We start from the raw sequence: 20971 nt of genomic DNA, 5'->3' as shown, positions 1-20971 counted from the left end.
TTTCAAAAAATGCAGTAGAGATATCAAAATGGAAAATTATGCAGTTTTCACGTCCTCATTACATCACTGTCAGATTCTTATTGTGTTTCAAATTTATCACGCGCATGATCACGCGTGCACCACACCCAACTCTGCTTTCTCAGTCATTATCCGACTATAATGGTCAAATTGTAGTCTTCTCTTAATGTAGGCCAAGTGTAATAAATGTACGTCTTAACGAATTTGGCAATTGTCGTTTTATAGTGAGAACTGCATTGACGTAACAAGAACGCCATGGCAATGAAATGATATCGCATTACATGTTTTCTGTCTTGCCTTTGATGCGTCATTGTTACGTCATTGCCGTCCTAACTACGTCACTTGTTATATTCCTACGGCGTCAATATTCAACCACGTGCTCGTGACGTATCTATAGACATGTCCAAGGTTCGTCCCAGTCCTCCACCTCCATGAAGCCCATGCTACGGCCGTTATCTTTTCTGCGCTCTCACTGCTGCCTCCAGTATTGGTCCGGACTGACGTACTTGGATGCACATGAAGTGAGACTAGGATGAGTGCGATGGGGTTTAACACATTGCCTCTCTTTTGACTGAACAAAACTATGCACCGATATGATATTAAACACATTTATTTCAGCGGTGTTAGGGTTGACAAATGTTCGCTGGTCACAATATAGCTCTACAGTCAGTAACATTCCTTTTGATTGGAACAAGGTCCTTAATTTGTTCAAGAGGCTGTTCGTCCCTCGAGTTACGGAAGTGATGTCCTTAACTGCCGTGTATCAAAAAGACCTCTTTACAGAACGTTTGTATTCACAAAATGCACAACAATAAAATCCCGAAAGAACGAAGTCACTTTTTTTCTTGAATTTGGCGTGTCTTAGAAAGAAACACAACATGGAAGTGGGAGGTATCTGGAAACCCTGTTTGGTACAATGAATTGCCTTTGATCAAGAAGAACATTTGACGTGACGACAGTCGTGATTAATGAGGATTCCGTATCGCCCATCTGACTCGCGGACTGTCCTCCCGACCTGTTGCTTTCATCGTCAAGTGTTTGGCGTGACGGAAGAAGGTCGACAAGTCTAGAAGGATGATGGACCCTAAAGAGGCTACCAAGATAGCCGCCCCAACGTATCCGATACCCCTGGCACTGGGTCGATTGTCGGCCACGCTGATATACTTCCGTCTATTGGCTGAAGGGGAAATGTAACACTGTATTTGATTGGCCAGCAAGTAGGGCATACATAACATAATGATATACTCTTTTAAACAAATGTTCTTATGAATTATAAGCGTTAAATGTTAAGCTTGGTAGAGTTGGTATGATTTTATTACAAAAAATGCCTCTGATATCAAGTTAGCTAATTAATGTAGTGAACAAATTTAGAATTTTCAATACAAAATAACAGGGCGCGTGTTTCATACCTGACGTGTTTTTCTTTGAAATTGACAAGGTTTCGATAAGTTCCTGTATCTTTTGTTTCACCAGGGGGTCGTCCAGGGTTAGGTATGGATTACAGGTACAATAGCACGTCGTGTTGGGTTCCGTCGAACCTGTCCCACGTGACACAATCATATATTAGAGTATTGATAAAAAGCACATCCATATAAGGAACTAAATGTGTCTGTTCAATTATTTTTGGCCTGAACTTTTCATAAACTGCAGCTGAAAGTTTTGGGTAATACATTCATTTGATTTCTAAACAAGTCTCAACAAAGGAATCTTTGCAGATTAGAAAAAAAAAGTCTAGGTACCGCATTCGATAAAACCTATATACTGCAAACGGGATTATTTTTGCGGGGTTTAATTTCGCAATTTCAATATGTAAACTATACACGTGTTAGTAATTAACGTGATCGATCCACCCATTTGTATGTCGAGATTAGGCAAATTGATATCAAAATAATACGCGCGGGGGGAGTTTTCGTGGCCAAAAGGACTTCCCGTAATTATCGCAAATCCCCCCCTCGCGTAAATGTCCACGTTTACAGTACTACACCGGTGTGATGTAATTTCGTACCGGAACTATAATGGCGATTCAATTGAATTACACTCACTACACGCTGAACATGTGGCAGACGACTCGGTAACTTCCGACCCTGATTGGCTGTAAAATGATGACGTAGCTGTCATTGCCGTCGTTACTGGTGACGTCATTTCCGTTGTTTCCTTTTGGACCTCTGAAGTCGTTCCTTCGTTTGCTGTTGTTTGGACATCGTTTGCCGTCGTTGTTGATGTGTCTTCAGTTACCGCTGTGACTGCTTGGTTAACAGTTGTGGTAATCCCTAAATCAGTGAATAACATTAAATAAAAACAATTGCAATAAATGCTACTCCGAAAATACGTAAAAAAAAAAAAAAAACTCGCACAAATACCCTCCCTCCCTCTAACACACATTTGGTTTGTTTTGTTTAACGTCCTATAAACAGCCAGGGTCATTTAAGGACGTGCCAGGTTTTAGAGTTGGAGGAAAGCCGGAATACCCGGAGAAAAACCACCGGCCTACAGTCAGTAGATCTACCTGGCAACTGCCCCACGTAGGTTTCGAACTCGCAACCCAGAGGTGGAGGGCTAGTGATAAAGTGTCGGGACACCTTTAACCATTCGGCTATCGCGGCCCCTCTCACACACACCCTTCTCCACACACATCTATATACAACGTATCTCGATATTTGTGTGTCCCAGAATTGACTTGATCTAAGGACTAGTGAAACTCGAAATGCAGAATTCATCGAAAATATAACATGTTAAGGGACAATCACTCTAAAAAATATTTAAACCTCGTACAATGAAAAGCAGATTTGTTTTCTACTTGATGCGCTGAATTTTCTATTCGGTTTCCACATTTGCCGATTCATGTCAACACATTTGTGTTGAAATACATTTTCTGAAATACTTGCGTTTATCACTGTCTGTTAAACATCATACAAAATATTAAGAACCCTCGAATGAAAACTCACGGAACCTGCGAGAACATAGCCCAGGGGCTGTCTCGCTACACGACCTGTCCTGCCAGAGGTAACCTGGGGGTTCCATTGGGAACATCCTCGCACAGTCCTGTGCTGGCATATTGTTGTCGTTTGGGTCCCCGGATTTCCAGTTTGTGTAATTCTGTATTTGTCCGTCGTACGTCAGAAACACTCCTTCTGTCTGTGCGTCCGTTACACCAATCCAGTAGCCAACGTATTTCTCCGAACTGAAATTTAACCACAAAATTTGTATTTGGATAACTTACGTTGATTTTGATGGAATATTGTCTGACAATGTTTTAAGCATAAGTATGCATATATTTTGATTAGCTTTTTTTACTGTTATAATAAAGTGTACGTATACATACATATGCAATATGCAAACATATCGGTCATTTTGGCGAAATTTTGCCGCTCACCTTTGCTTTTTATATGTGTATTTATGTGTTTTTATGTTCATTTTAATACAGTAATACTGAAAGCCACCCACAGAAGTGAGACCCATGATTCTGTGTCATTGTTATCTGTATATAAAGCAAACAAAGCTTGCAGCATTTATGGTATTTCTATATTATATATAAAAAAGGAGTGGAGTAGGTTTTTCCTTATCATAGGAACAGAGTAAAATGGGTATCTTAGACTACTAAGCGTAATATAATATACTTTTGTAATTGTGTACTGTGTCATACTATATTACATTGTATTGTGTCATACTATATTACATTGTATTGTGTCACACTATATTACATTGTATTGTGTCATTATATAATACATTGTATAGTGTCAAACTATATTACATTGTATTGTGTCACACTATATTACATTGTATTGTGTCATTATATAATACATTGTATAGTGTCAAACTATATTACATTGTATTGTGTCCTGCATATTACATTTTATTGTGTCATACTATGTTACATTGTATTGCGCAACACTTTATTTCACAAACTTGTATTATACTATATTACATTGTAGTTTGTTATACTATATTACACTTTATTGTGTCATACTATATTACAATATATTGTGTCATACTATATTACATTAACTTGTGTTAAACTATATTAAATTGTATTGTGTCTAGCTATATTACATTGTATTGTGTCTTACTATATTACATTGTATTGTGTCTTACTATATTACATTGTATTGTGCCTTACTATATTACATTGTATTGTGTCTTACTACATTACATTGAATTATGTCATACTATATTACATTGTATTGTGTCATATTATATTAACTTGTATTGTGTCGTACTATATTACATTGTATTGTGTCATAATATATTACATTGTATTGTGTCATACTATATTACATTGTATTTTGTCATACTATATTACATTGTATTGTGTCATACTTTATTACATTGTACTGTGTCATACTATATTACATTGTATTTTGTCATACTATATTACATTGTATTGTGTCGTACTATATTACATTGTATTGGGTATTGTGTCATATTACATTACATTGTATTGTGTCATACTATATAACAGTGTATTGTATCATACTATATTACATTATATTGTTATTCTATATTACATTGTATTGTGTCATACTATATAACAGTGTATTGTATCATACTATATTACATGATATTGTGTCTTACTCTATTACATTGTATTGTGTCATACTATATTACATTATATTGTGTCATACTATATTACAAAGTATTGTGTCATACTGTATTACATTATATTGTGTCATACTGTATTACATTGTATAGTGTCATACTATATTACAAAGTATTGTGTCATACTGTATTACATTGTATTGTGTATTGTGCCATACTATATTACATTGTATTGTGTCTAACTATATGATATTGTATTGTGTCTTACTATATTACATTATATTGTGTCATATTATATTACATTGTATTGTGTCATTCTTTATTACAGTGTATTGTGTCATACTCTATTACATTGTATTGTGTCATACTATATAACATTGTATTGTGTCAAAATATATTAAATTGTATTGGGTATTGTGTCATATTATATTACATTGTATTGTGTCATACTATATTACAGTGTATTGTGTCATACTGTATTACATTTTGTTGTGTCATAATATATAACATTGTATTGTGTCGTACCCTATTACAATGAATTGTGTCTAACTAAATTGCATTGTATTTTGTATTGTGTCATTTCATATTACATTGTATTGTGTCATACTATATTACATTGCATTGTGTCATATTATATTACATTGTATTGTTTCATACTATATTACATTGTATTGGTTCATACTATATAACATTGTATTGTGTCATACTGTATTATATTGTATTGTGTCTTACTATATTACATTAATTGTGTCAAATTACACTATTACATCGTATTGTGTCGTACTATATTACAATGAATTGTGTCAAACTGTATTGCATTGTATTGTGTATTGTGTCATATTATATTCCATCGTATTGTTTCATACTATATTACATTGCATTGTGTCATATTATATTACATTGTATTGTGTCATACTATATTACGTTGTATTGTGTCGTATTATATTAAATTGTATTGTGTCATGCTATATTACATTGTATTGTGTCATACTATATTACATTGTATTGTGTCATACTATATTACATTGTATAGTGTCATACTATATTACATTGTATTGTGTCATACTATATTACATTGTATTGTGTCGTATTATATTACATTGTATTGTGTCATACTATATTACGTTGTATTGTGTCGTATTATATTAAATTGTATTGTGTCATGCTATATTACATTGTATTGTGTCATGCTATATTACATTGTATTGTGTCATACTATATTACATTGTATTGTGTCATACTATATTACATTGTATTGTGTCATACTATATTACATTGTATTGTGTCATACTATATTACATTGTATTGTGTCATACTATATTACATTGTATTGTGTCATACTATATTACATTGTATTGTGTCGTACTATATTACATTACAGAAGAAGAAGAAGAAGAAGGAGGAGGAGGAGGAGGAGGAGGAGGAGGATTCATGTCAACATTACTAATTAACAAAAGTTGATACCCTGATTCCAGTTCTCCGCTGTACCATGTCTGTATAAACTCCTGGGTCGCTGCATCTGGGATGACTGCCAGAACTCCGCCATCTTTTGCACATTCATCCATGCTTAGCTTAGCCGACAGGAGACTTGACACGCGCCAGAAGCACGTGGCTGTTTCCCCGTTGTATAAACCGCTTGATGTTGGGCACAATGATGTATCGGACTGCATAGACGATGGCGACACTACAGAGAAGAAATACAATAAGGTTTTTTTTGTTTTGTAATTTTAAAAAAATCTACACTAAAATAGATTACTGGAATTGAAGTGCTTAAGACATCTAGATAAAATAGATATTCATTAAAACATTGATTTTGATCTCAAGAAAATATCCGATAATTTCAAAACTAAAACAGCATTATTATCTGGAGATGCATGGTGTATTTCAGGGGTTCCCCTGGAGCGAAATCATTTGTGGTCTGGTTCTTTAAAAATAATTTATTGACTCAATTTAATGTGTGGATTGAGCTGACTCTAGTAGAAAGCTTTGGTTACGTTAGGCATTAGTCAAAAAGACGCTTGTACCTACGTGTTTAGTCATAAGACACCAATGGAAAACATATTGCTAAAATAACCTCTTATTCAGCAAGATGCTTGCATTTATCTGTATCACTACCAGTAGAAAGCATTTGCTACATCACGCATCCATGCTATGGTGTTTTGGTTTTTAGCTCATTTGATGAGGATATATATGTTTTAATACGCACGCACGCACGCACGCACGCACGCACGCAGACAGACAGACAGCGTAAAAGCCCAAACTTTTTTGAAATTGAGATATCTATAATTCAAATACTGATGTCTGTATTAATTAAAAAATATTGTTATCTTTATCTAAAATAGATACATGTACATATGTATTGAAGTTGAAATAAATCATCTGGAATTATCTAAATATAGATATCACTTTTAGAAACAGATACATGCATCTATCCGCTAAAAATCAAATGGATTGCCATAACTTGCCGTGAGGTAGTCACGTGACAGTGTGTCAGTTTGTTATCGGGACAAAACATACCTAGGACTGTGATGAAAACACCAAACGACATCAAACTGGCTCCAGGCTGAAACGACAAGATATGAAGTGAGTGATTGATTTATTCTAAAATGATTGATGGCTCTTAATCTGTATCATCTACTGGGCAGTTCTCAAATGACCGATCATTTTCGCTGGTCTCTCTGCTGGCCATTTCACAGGTGTTAATCCATTCACAATTTACAGCTAAAAATTGATATTGACAACATCAATAATGACCAATAAATTAGTAAATGTTTGGTCAGTTTAATTATTTTATTCAAGGTTTTTAACCGGAGAATTCATTCCCGAAGAAAATACAGTATAGAGATCGGTCGAAGTGATGTCAAACGAAATAATGATACATATTCTGCAATATCAAACATTTTAAAAATAGACTGTAATAAAAGTGAAACTAGAAATGACTTATCATACAAAAGGCTAAAAGTACTGTAAGGCAAGACACTGACATTATTAAATATATTAAATGTATTAAGATAAAATACATTCCTTTTGATATCACATACGTCAGCTTATAGATGGTATATGTTGCACATTTTGAGATTGACACCCAAATAGTAGGTATGTTTAAGACATGATAAAATGGCACCACTGATTTTGAAATTGATTACCCGGATAAACCTATCAAACACTTTTTGACACATATTGTTTAAAACAAGTTTCAGTACGAGAGGTGCTCCATTGAACGTGTCCATTTATGACGGTCTGGCAGAAAGGTTGAACGCGTGATTCCAATGTCCACTACAAGTTCTTTCTCAGAACCAAACCCGTCCTGGCCATAAATGTTGTAATCTGCGTAATACTACTTTGAAAATCTCGCATCAGCGGGTTAATATCCGCTCTTTAAATATTTCCATGAATACTTGACTTCATACTAATTTGAAGACCCAAGCATAATGGCCATATAAATGTTTATTATTCAATAAAACTGTATAAATGCTTCGGCAAATCGTTTCTCAGCGCATTAATCACGGCATACCGGAGGAAGCATGCTGTTCGCGGGGCCTGGACAAACAGGAAACTGATGGATATTATACACCGGTCATGTCCATGATTGTCAATATCACGGGTATGCAATGAACACATCGAATCAATTTCATACAAGGAATCAATCTGTTCTACGCGTTTCTCAAATACTGCCAAGCAAGCTATTGCTTAAATAATCACGAAGATCGGTTACCTTGATTTTGGAGAACAAATGAAAAATGATAAAAATATCAGTTTATTTTGAGAATACTATATTGAGACATGTGTATTTCTCTGTAAGACTTTCTAATATAAATTTGTACGGATGTTTCGGGAATATTTCTCTTACTAATAAAACCCAAAACATTTATTTTATATAATTATAAAAAAATCTTTAAATAACGCTCTCCCAACTGAGCTATTTCGGCTGCGTATTATATTCTAAAGACAAGTTGTCAAGTGAAGGCATAAATATAACCGCCTCTATTTAAGTTGAGGAAGTAATAAGTTAATGTGACAATAGTTTTACTATTCTAATGATAAAAAAAACACAGAAATTGCTTGGTTTGGCTAACATTCATTTGTAATATCGGTCTCGTGTATCGCAGAGAATGGAACACGTTGATAAAATCATTGCATCAGAATTATGTATTGTACAGACCCATCCTTTTGGCAGAGATGGTTGAAATGTTGAATAAGAAAAAAGAAATGAATGATTCATCTTACAATATAAGTTATGATTTATTCATGAAGTGTGGTTTATTTGTTTGTTTAAATTGAATATACGACTAAATGATCGTACAAACGTTCAATAAAAATTAGCAATAAATAAAAGAATCTCTATCACATTGCTCATGGTCCTTCTATGATTCCTCAGTGACGATAAGAGCAGAAGTATGGGAAGTTATCGCCTTATTAACAATAGCGATTTGAGTCAAAAGAAATATCTTGCCGAAACCCGGGATCGAACCAGGGACCTTTAGATCTTCAGTCTAACGCTCTCCCAACTGAGCTATTTCGGCTGTATGTTGCTATCTCGAGATACGTTATCGAGTTAAGGTGACAACTGGACTGTTGGACCTTAAGGTGATATGTAGGGATTACACGGCGAGGTCTGTTGTAGATTTGATTTCGTCAGATTGTTTTGTTATTCGAAGTGATCATTATATGTTATATGCCTGAAATGGCGTAAATTAACTTTGGATCAAAGTCATTTTATATATCAAAATCAGGAAAAATGTAAACGTTTCACAATATTCACAAAAAAAAAATGCATATTTACACACCAAGCTGTGAAGACAGATTTTTAATAGTACATTTCATTTGAATTAATCATTTGAAGCAATGAATTATCGTCGATGTATCTTTAATCTATGATAAAGGTATTTTCTTTGTTGTTGCAGAATTCAGGGGAATTTAAAAAAAATGTTATGCACGATAACTCTCTAGGTCCATCAGCATTGCTTACCACCCAGAAATCTCAAAGAATTGTATAAATATCAATAATGCTTTTACTTGTATAGAGTGCCGAGCAATTAATACAGAGCTGTAATATACAGCTGCTGCATCCTAAGAGGAATCGTCATGGATTCTTTAGATATACAAAACTGAAGTTTATGGCAATTTGATTGAAGCATACTGTTGTTCATAGCTTTCATGCCTTGCTGTTTTCTCACTCTCGACGAGCAAACTATCTGATGAATGACTTGGAGTTATTTAAACTCCTAATCAAACAACATGTCAATTTATGCAACTTGATATAACAATAAAAAAGGTTCCTTTGTTTTACTAATATTTCTTACTAGAGATTCCATTTTTATTAGAATTTATCTTAAAATATGGGCTAATGGCAACTGCTTCATGAATTTTTAACATCACATTTAAAACAAGCAAAGTCCCACCCACGATATTCTGCATAGCAACGCCATATTGAAATACAGCTTTGTGAACCAAAAGAAGTGTCATGCCGAAACCCGGGATCGAACCAGGGACCTTTAGATCTTCAGTCTAACGCTCTCCCAACTGAGCTATTTCGGCTGCATGATGTTCTCTCGAGATACGTTATCTAGTTAAGGTGTCAACTGGACTGTTGGCCCTTATGGCGATATATAGGGTTACAAAGTTAGGCCTGTTGTAGATATGACAAAATAAGTATTGAGTCAGGCTATTATTCGAAATGTCCTTATATAAGACATGCCAGAAATGCAGTAAATTAACTTTGCAGAAAATTAATTCATTATATCAGTGATAAGCAAAATAATAAAGAAACATCAAAATTATCACAGGAAATGTATATTTATACACCAAGCTGTGAAGCTGTGAATAACAAGTTTCATTTTGAATCTGAACATTTGAAGCAATGCAATATTTAAATGTATTTTTTATCTATGACTTCGGTGCTGATAATTTTGGAGAGTAAAATGTTTCACAAGTTTTAACATACATGTATATATTAAATGTGGCATAACACACACGATCAAAATATCTGAAACGACAGCAGTATAAAACGTTATTAGCATTTAGGACGAAATATGCAATTAGAACTTAAGGAACCTAAAAGAATTACTATGCCGAAACCCGGGATCGAACCAGGGACCTTTAGATCTTCAGTCTAACGCTCTCCCAACTGAGCTATTTCGGCTGTACGTTATATTCTCTAGACAGGTTGTCGTGTTAAGGTATAAATCGGGTCGCCTCTCTTTAAGGCGAGAAATGATTAGTAAATGTGAGAGATTTGCTAAATTCAGGTGAAAATAACTTTTATATGTTAATGATCAAGAAAACAAAGCATTTGCCTGGTTTGTGTTTGACTAACATTGATGTGTAATATCGATCTCGTTTACCACAGAGAATGGATATATACATAAAGCACTAAAACATTACACACCATTGCATCGGAATCTTGTATTGTTCCGAGCCATCAAATTAGCATTAAAAATTAAATGTTGAATAAAACGAGATCTTCAACTAACTTAGAAGATCAGGTACGAACAATTAAGATTTTTAGTTTGTCAATTCGTTTGTTTGTTTAAATTGAACGAACGACCAAAGAATCGTACAAACGCCACGCGAACATGGTGTTCAATACGAATTTAGCAACAAATAAAAGAAACTCTATAATTCAGTTGTTTGGTCCTTCTATGACTCCTCATTAATTATAAGAATTGAAGTGTGGAAATCCAGAAGGGGTAAACTAATTCCATTTAATCAGTTTCGCACTATTGGTTCAGATATTAAATGTTTCAAAGTAACTTGAAATAGGCATATGGGTGTTTATTCTTAACTGAATCCAGGACTATTTAAACATGCTATGCAGGATAACAACAACTCGTTAGGTCCACAACATTGCTTACCACCCAGAAATCTCAAAGAATTGTATAAATATCAATAAGTCCATTTCTTGTGTTTATTTAGTATGAGAGAGTGCCGAACAAAGAATTCAGAGCTGTACTATACAGCTGCTGCATCCTTAGAGGAATCGTCATAGATTCTTTAGATATGCAAAATAATAGTTTATGACAAATTGATTAAAGCATGGTGTTGTTCATAGCTTCCATGCCTTGCTGTTTTCAGTTTTAACATGCCAACTGTCAGAAGAATGATTTAGAGCCATTTTAAACTTTTAATCAAACAACATGTCAATCGATGCCACTTGATAGAGAAATATCAACACTTGATGTGACATAACAAACACGATCAAAATATCTAGAACAACTGCAGTATGAAACGGTATTAGCATTTGGGACGAAACAACAGCGTCAAATTGAGGAATATAATTAAAGGTTTGGAAACTAAAAGAATTACTATGCCGAAACCCGGGATCGAACCAGGGACCTTTAGATCTTCAGTCTAACGCTCTCCCAACTGAGCTATTTCGGCTGTACGTTGTTATCTCGAGATACGTTATCGAGTTAAGGTGTCAACTGGAATGTTGGACCTCAAGGCGATACATAGTGATTACACATGTTGTAGATTTGACAAAATAGGTATTGTCCCAGATTATTATTTTTTTCGAAATGGTCGTTATACAATGTATGCGATATGCAAGAAATACTGTCAATTAACACTGGAGAAAATTAATTTGATATTATTGAGAAAATAAGAAGATGATTTGATTTTACTCACAATTATCACAGGAAATTTACATTCATACGCCAAGCCGTGAAGACAGATTTTAGAGAGCAAGTCTCATTTTGAAATTTTACATTTGAAGCCATGAATTTTCAATCTATCACTCAGGTACTGATTATTTTGGTGAGTGGGAAATGTTTGAAATAACAACTTATGGCATGTTGAGGAAAATGCTGTGTTAACATTTGATATCAAGCTCATTAGCAAAACGGCAATATCAATCAGGACGAAATATACATAAAAAAATATTAATGCCGAAACCCGGGATCGAACCAGGGACCTTTAGATCTTCAGTCTAACGCTCTCCCAACTGAGCTATTTCGGCTGCGAGCTATCATACTCAGATAGTTGTAAAACGGGTCGAATGATTTTAAGGGGATATAGTCTCTAGACCATTCTGGTTTGAACGAAAATAATCGCATCCTCTTTTTTTTCAGGATGGTTGATTTATGTGCAGTGAAAGTAAAACACAAATTATCTGTAGGGAATATGATATTTACCTCTCAATGAGCAAGGACACACGAAAAGTTATGGGTGTTTAACATTGATGTATTATGTAAAAAGTATCGTGTATAATAGATTGCCGTGTCAGGGATTAGCTTTGTGGCGGTGTAGACTCGAGGACATAATCAAAGACGTGTTTTAATGTAACTTCCATTTTTTATTCCCTCAAAAGTAAACATGGAAATAGTTTCCTGTAACCGACACAAATTACGTACAAAATGGATTCTGGATATATAGTGATGCTAGAGACATACGGATGTTTCCTCCTTCCATGACTCTTCAGTGATGTTAGGTACATCATACTGATGATTCGTCGTTTTAGGACTCGACAGTGATGTTAGAGCCATCATACAGCTGTTTCGTCCTCCTAGGACTCGACAGTGATGCTAGACACATCACATCACATCATATCCTACAACTGTTTTGTCCTTCTAGGACTGGTCAGTGATGTCAGGGGCATCATACTGATGATTCGTCCTTTTAGGACTGGGCAGTGATTATAGAGAGGCCATAAAACTGTTTCGTCCTTTTAGGACTCGTCAGTGATTATAGAGACATCACACAGCTTTTTCGTCCTTCTAGGACTCGGCAGTGATTATAGAGACATCACACAGCTTTTTCGTCCTTCTAGGACTCGGCAGTGATTATAGAGACATCACACAGCTTTTTGGGCTCTTCATTTGGATTAAGATGGTATGCATACTCTGGGCAAAATATTAAGAACGCTAACTCTCCGTGATTTTTAACTAACAATAAGTCTCATGCACCATGTTCTATACAAAAAATTGAATTGGCTTTAAAATGTTGCTTATCTAAGCGTAACATTAATGCCGAAACTCGCGGTTTAACAAGGGATCTTTCGATCTTCAGTACAATGTTATCTAACTGTGCTATTTCGTCTATTAAGATTCTAAATCCTCACATCTAGTTGAGATAGACCAGGCCGTCTCAGGAGATGATAATTTGTCATGATTAAGAGATAAAATAGCTTGAAGATAGTTTACGTATGATGCAACATGCTCGAATACATATTAACTGTACGTAGACCTGCTCTGAGGTAGACCATGTGTATGTACATCATGTTTTATTGGAATGAATGCAGACATATTCAGATTAATATTTTTTAACATGTTTCAGTTTGAAATAGAACGTTTGAGGCAATGCATTTTCAATATATAACCTAAGTGCTGATATTTTTTGGGTGAGTAACATTTTTCTCAAGTTTGGAATAGTACCATTGGGGTAATCTGTAGCGTCAACACACATAATCAAAATATTTATCACAACGGCAATATAAAATAGTGTCAGTATCCAGGACGAAATATACAACAGCGTCAACAATGGCCACTATTAGAAGATTTGGAAACTTAAAATAAGCTCTCTGCCGAAACCCGGGATCGAACCAGGGACCTTTAGATCTTCAGTCTAACGCTCTCCCAACTGAGCTATTTCGGCTTCATGCTATCATTCTCAAATAGTTATAAAGCAGGCCGACTGGTCTTAAAGCGATATATAGTCTTATAAAGTCTTAAGACCAGTCTGGTTTTAAAGAATAATTGCATCACCTTTCCCCCCAGGATTGTTGATATATGTGCAGTGAAAATAAAACACAATATATTGGGGTAAACAGTAACCTTGACACACACGATCAAAATATTTAACAACAGGACGAAATATACGACAGTGTCAAAGAACAAATGGTACTATTAGGCCTAGAACGTTGGAAATCCAAAATAAAACCTCTGCCGAAACCCGGGATCGAACCAGGGACCTTTAGATCTTCAGTCTAACGCTCTCCCAACTGAACTATTTCGGCCACACGGCTGTAAACCCGGTCGTCTGAGGTTCAGACATTAAGTGCTGGGCCAGTCTAGTTTGAAAGAAAATTATTGCATCAGATCATTTAACTCTTAATGAAAAAAAGAAAGAAAAATAATTCGTTTAGTTAATTTTGATGTATAATATTTATCTCGCGTATCATAATAGAATAGGTATATCAAACATCTGTATCTAAAGTACATTGCATATCTATAAAACATTTTCTCATAATCCTGTATTACTTTTGACTAAATGATTTATGAATGACACCTTAATATGATTTTAATGCATGATTGAACATTTGTACAAAAATCACGCATTCACACATCGACTTTTTATTAATTTATTCACAGTTATACTGTATCCCACAGTTAAACTGCATGCAACCCCCCCCCCCCCCCCCCAAAAAAAAACAACCCCATAAACTTCATATTAGTGTAGTTTCGTCGTTATAGGACTCGTCAGTGACGGTAGAGACACTATACAACTGGTCCGTCCTTTTAGGACTCGTCAGTGACGGTAGAGACACTATACAACTGGTCCGTCCTTTTAGGACTCGTCAGTGACGGTCGGGACACTATACAACTGGTCCGTCCTTTTAGGACGCGTCATTGACGGTAGGGACATTATACAACTGGTCCGTCCTTTTAGGACGCGTCATTGACGGTAGGGACATTATACAACTGTTCCGTCCCGTCAGTGATGATTCGAACCAAAACTTGTTTTGATGTAAAATATTAGTTTTTTGAAACATGGTTTCTGCAAATAAATTTCATTCATGATCACTGTTATTTTTGCACTCTAAATGTGTAAATGACAAAGTCGGTCAGCCGGGATGAGTTGGAGATATTTGAGACAACAATTTAAACGACATGTCCATCTATGTCACTTGCATTTTGAAAATGACAGTTATGAAATAAATTATATACTGTATATTCATACAAAATCTTACATGTCTACGACTTTGAGATAACACTTAGTCACATACTTTTTATTATGTACAGGAAGTTGACCTACATTTTTATTTACTTAAAAAGTAATGGTCATGCCGAAACCCGGGATCGAACCAGGGACCTTTAGATCTTCAGTCTAACGCTCTCCCAACTGAGCTATTTCGGCCCTATGAGGGATATTTAGGTGAATATATCCAGCTAAAACTTGTCCAAGCCTAAGGCGACACAGTAAGCATGTAGTAATAACCAGTGAATAATTTACATACATGTACCATACTTTATGGTTGAGTACACTTTGAGTGACGACAAATCGATTACCTTGGAGGTAGAGTAACCTAAATGTATGTACCAGAGTTCCTTTATTTTAATCGGCGAGAATAAATTAAAGCCAAGAGCCATGTCTGCATTTGCTATTTTTTTAGGATGCATGATAAGATAAACGAAAATGTTAAATTCTATAGCGATTCTATTTCGAAAACGGGAAATTACAGAGAATATCTTCTTTGGAGTTCGTTATACATGTTTAGTTCACACAAACGAATTCAAATTTTCAGGGTGTGTATTTTTCATTTATTTCACCAAAATGTGAATATTGGAACATATTTTGCTAAAAAAAAATGACATCGCCATGGAGATTCAGATAATACAGCACATCATTGTAGAGGGTTTTGTTTTAATCACATAAAATTGAGTGATCTCCCCTATAAATCACAAAGCTTTGTCGTTTTCCAGTTGTCACTATCCAAAATGTGACACCCAGCAGGCTACATCACTATACGTCATAACTGACAGGGGAGATAACTCCTATAAAAATGTACCTAAAAATACAGTAAATATTCTAACATTTTTATTCCTCCCTTTTAGGTCTCCACTTTTTAACTTTAGCGTTATTACTGACTGATGCAGTTTTTAATTCGTAATTTCACTATTTATCTCAGGTTTAAAGTGCTATATACCCACTTGTTTTCCTACATTTTTTTCTGTGGTATGATACAATCAATTGGACAAGGTGAGTCATCAAATCTGTCTAAAGCAATAAACCCGAAATGTTGATTAAGTTATATTTTGCATCTTATAAAATCTACATTATTTTCTGAGAAAATACGTCAATCATTAATATCATCTATTGTTGTGTTAATAGATCATGGTGTACACGTGTAAATGTCTATATATCCGCATTTACATACGGTTCAAAATTAATTCATAATTTATCTATTCATTTTCTCAAAGTCAATTAATCTTTCCCGTGAAATATTACTTTCTGAAAGATTCATCGTCACAATATTGGTTCTATAGATGCATGGAGTTACGTTTTCTGAGGTTCAACTACAATAACTTTTAAAGTGTTATATTTACTATCACTCCTAATCGTGGATTTGGACATTTTAATTTGACACGGTTGTATATTCATTGCATGTGCTTTATCATAATTTTTGGTTTGTTTGTATACATGTCTGTGACAGTGCTTTTGTCACAATTCCAAATACCCGGATGTAATGTAACAACTGTGTGTCATTGACCAATACCCACTCATATGACAAAGGAAAAATGTAAATTTTACATTTACTATGAAAAAGCTAAAATACAAACGTAGCAATAAACACAAACATATATCTATATAGAAACAATGTCGATGTGAACTAAACGGCGAATACATGTGTATAACACAAAACTCATAAATCGATAAAACAAAATCTCATCACTTTCAATACGCATGAAAGACCCAATTCTACAACAAAGTCATCAAAATGGAGAATTTATACTATAAAATGCAGCAGAGGAGACACCGAAGTTGTCATTGGCAATAGAAAAAAAATAAGAATGCCGAAACCCGGGATCGAACCAGGGACCTTTAGATCTTCAGTCTAACGCTCTCCCAACTGAGCTATTTCGGCCCGGGATGAGATGAGGTCTTATCCACTAATTCGGGCAGGTCAACGCCTGATAAAACGACATTTGAATTAAATACTAATTGTTTCGTGCTCATATATTATTCATATCATGTAATGTATATAAAGCTGACTTTATACATACTATATATATTGCCATGGCTGCCATTCACGATTGTGGCTTTAAATTGATTGAGCATCCGCCTTATTCACCTGATCTCGCTCCATCAGACTTCCATCTTTTTCTAAAACTAAAAACAGCTACTTCAGGCATCCTAACCCTAACCCTAACATGCAGTGGATGACTTTCTGAACAGCCAAGAAAAGGAGTTCTATAAAAGTGGGATTGATGCCCCTAAAAACCGCTGGCAAAAGTGTATAGATACTGAAGGGGATTATGTTGAAAAATGATACATGTACAATATGTCCGGCAAAATTCAAAAAATTCAATATGGAGCTCACAACTTATCAATCAGCCCTCGTATAATGTAAAGAAACTTGAACTGATGCATATCATATATATATCATATAAAGTACATGAATCTGACTTTAAGCAGACTTTATATATCATATAGTGTACAGAAACTTGATAATCGTCGCCAAGTATTAAAGTCTACACCAGGACTTATCACATGTACAAAGTCGTATCCCCAAGGCAGGATATATAATATACTATGATATACTATATATGTATATCCAATGTATATGCTTTATGATGCAATATAGATGTTCTATATGAAATATCTTGCAAGATAATTTATAACATTTGAAAGAAAATTATCTTGTGGGAATGTTTATGACAATATTATATTAAGACCTAAACTAGGTAATTGTATTAATACTATTTAATTCATAATTACGAATGCCTGTTGTTGAAATGAGACCAATTCAACTTAAGTTACTGCGGAGCTTTTTTCCGGTGGTACAAATGTTCGCGTTTTTAATCTTATTTTGAAACAAAGAAATGTATTCTTCGTACTTTTGAACGAATTAAGGTTTGAAAGAATTCAAGATACCTACCAGTCTTTCAATTTTACTCATGGAGAGATCATAATCTTTTATTATTATTTTCTTTTTCTTTTTTATTTATTTACTGACTTTTTTATATCAAAGTTTTTTCGTCTTATACATGAGTCCAACACATATTGTAGCTCATTTTCATCTAGAATTTAAAAATAAAGTTACCAAATATGCATCTCTATTTTAATAGAATGAGTTATATGTAATTTGTTACTCCGACCGTAAACTGTCTGTAACTCGATTACCTTCTTTCCTTTTCTTTCTTTCTTTTTGTTTTACATTGATTCTATTTTACTTCTTAAAGCATCCGAGGATATGGTAAAATGATATTGCGAGTTTATTTTTATTTTTTTTCGAAACGAGTTACATCAAAATGTATTTCATTAAAACAGAAATATTTATCAAATGTATTGTATACTGGGACTATTACACCTTCTCATGGTGATTTTGACCCATTGACCTCAGTCGTCATCTACTTGTAGGTATCACCACTTGGAATCATAAAAAAATGTCAACTTTATTTATTTTACAACAATTGAGACACAAGTTATATTAACTTATATTAATCACGCTTATTTGCCCGGATGGAAGCGTGCGAGGGGTCTTACTGTGGGAGGAAACCGGAGTACCCGAGAAAACCCCACGTGGTTGGGCAGGTTACCCCATACCTTGGAATCACTGCCGTCCTAGAAGGAGGAATCAGCTACATGGTGCAGCATAATACATTTTTCGGCATAGCCGTTTAATATTCTTTTGGTCCCGGATATGACGCGATAGGTGGCGTAATTGGTCAAGATGAAGTATTTGATTGGTCAATGTAGCGGTAAATGCAAATTGCAGATATGCAGTTAATACGAAACAAAGTTAAGATTGAATGCAAGCTGAATAAGTGGATGTATCTTTTCAAATGACACATTAATAAAACTATATTCCAGATTCAAATGCAGTCTTATTACCACCAAAATAATTCAAACTGATATAATTGTGTTATCTATGCTGAAACACATCAGTTCGCTAATTTATTTCACCAGCAGTTTTACATTATAACCACCAGCATTACAACTATGCCGTTTATATTTTCTAAAGATATTTCTTGTTGCCTCTAATGTATCTCTCGTTTTGTAAAAAAAAAAAAAAAAAAAGTACCGTTCGTTTTTGTACAACCCTTTCCCGAGGTAATGATATGATTACTAAAAGCATGTACGATAACTGCAATTGCATTTATAAGATCATATCTATTTTTGCCCTTTCACGGTAAATAAGATGCAACAAGAAGTGAATTGTACAGTTAGACGAGATTGCTTCTTGCCGTGTCTTTTTCGAAAGTTCTCGATATGAATTCAGCAATAAGCAATATAAAATCTAAATATCTATTTTAATGCACATCATGATTAATGAAATAAACATCAATAATTCATCTTACATGTGTCAAAAATTATTAGGAAATTCAATTTACCAAAATCAGAAATATACATACAAGTGTTCAACTAACCGAGTAAAATGAACACAGCTCAATTTACCTGAATCAAGAAATATATATAATAACTTATATTTACCTTAGTTAAAATTGAATAAATAAAAACTCAACTTACCCGAGTCAGAAATGCCATTACTGAAAAGATGCAGGCACTAAAGTATATAATCCAGTCAAGACTCCAAGAGTCGTCGAAACTAAACATCTATAGGTATTGACAGTCGGAACACCTCGCCTCCGTCTGCGAACGTGGGTAAGAAAATGACGAGGGGTTCCGATTGACGTATTGACTCAAATCAGCACCGCGCCTTTTGGTCCTCGATCAAGCTCTCGTGTCATCGGCACTTTATGTCATTTCAACTGTGATAATGCGTTTTGCGAAATTGATTCGTCATATGGAATAGCGCTTAATACCAAATCAATGGTCTTTCAACCACAATGATTTTAAATCCTAACAACTTAGCGTGGATGCCCTCCATTTATCCGGTTAGAACGACCTGGACACTTAATGCATTAGCAGTATCAGTCTCTGTACCGCCCGCCGTTATGCTGCGTCAGTCTTGATAATGAAATGTAAGACTCAATTTAATACGTGATCAGCTTAAATATATTTCAATAGTGAATATCGTGTAAATATTTAATGTAGCATTCCTTCGTTCGTACAGCAAGAACATGCACAATTTCTGTTGATGAAATATGTGTCCGAACGATGATTATATGAGTGGTTTGTGCTTACATGTAATTAAATTAACACCGAAATATACTGGAAAAGGTGTATACAAATACCGTATGTCTTTGCGGTTATTAATGATACTTCGGGTCGAATTAAGAATTTTCAGGACTTGATACTCGAAAAACTGCCGTGTTAATGTAAATATTAAACTTCGCGGAAACAAAAAACACAGAAAATAAATGTTTATTAAAACTTCGGAAAGCAATTGTTTTAGTGACGATTGTTTGTTATATAGATTTCTATCGATTTAATGCTTTGAATGTAATAAAGTTATATAAATATTTGAAATAAGTTGTCAGTTTTGTATATTGATTAGCGGCATTTCACTACAAACCGTATCCTTACGCCCCAAACAAAACACACGGGGGTCTCGGGATAGCTTTTTTTTTACTGT

General features: G+C 34.6%; 1 protein-coding gene and 9 non-coding genes across 10 annotated transcripts; all 10 read right to left on the bottom strand.

Moving 5' to 3' along the window:
* Positions 1–612: 612 nt before the first annotated feature.
* On the bottom strand, positions 613–20924 carry LOC117340021. The gene is made up of 7 exons (XM_033901770.1): positions 19963–20924; positions 7072–7117; positions 6019–6238; positions 2964–3199; positions 2061–2288; positions 1428–1556; positions 613–1195 (listed from the first exon to the last, which is right to left on the bottom strand). Exons 1-7 carry the CDS (start codon positions 20047–20049, stop codon positions 984–986), a joined length of 1158 nt encoding a protein of 385 aa, XP_033757661.1. The 5' UTR covers positions 20050–20924; the 3' UTR covers positions 613–983.
* On the bottom strand, positions 9005–9077 carry Trnaf-gaa. Its single transcript has one exon. It is a non-coding gene; the product is annotated as a tRNA-Phe (tRNA).
* On the bottom strand, positions 10020–10092 carry Trnaf-gaa. Its single transcript has one exon. It is a non-coding gene; the product is annotated as a tRNA-Phe (tRNA).
* Positions 10624–10696, bottom strand: Trnaf-gaa. The gene has a single exon. It is a non-coding gene; the product is annotated as a tRNA-Phe (tRNA).
* On the bottom strand, positions 11862–11934 carry Trnaf-gaa. Its single transcript has one exon. It is a non-coding gene; the product is annotated as a tRNA-Phe (tRNA).
* Positions 12439–12511, bottom strand: Trnaf-gaa. Its single transcript has one exon. It is a non-coding gene; the product is annotated as a tRNA-Phe (tRNA).
* Positions 14073–14145, bottom strand: Trnaf-gaa. The gene has a single exon. It is a non-coding gene; the product is annotated as a tRNA-Phe (tRNA).
* Trnaf-gaa lies at positions 14434–14506 on the bottom strand. Its single transcript has one exon. It is a non-coding gene; the product is annotated as a tRNA-Phe (tRNA).
* Positions 15555–15627, bottom strand: Trnaf-gaa. Its single transcript has one exon. It is a non-coding gene; the product is annotated as a tRNA-Phe (tRNA).
* Trnaf-gaa lies at positions 17284–17356 on the bottom strand. Its single transcript has one exon. It is a non-coding gene; the product is annotated as a tRNA-Phe (tRNA).
* Positions 20925–20971: the final 47 nt, after the last annotated feature.

Source organism: Pecten maximus, chromosome 12, assembly GCF_902652985.1.
Source record: "Pecten maximus chromosome 12, xPecMax1.1, whole genome shotgun sequence".
NCBI classification, from domain to species: Eukaryota; Metazoa; Mollusca; class Bivalvia; order Pectinida; family Pectinidae; genus Pecten; species Pecten maximus.
This window is presented reverse-complemented; position numbering and strand designations above follow the sequence as displayed.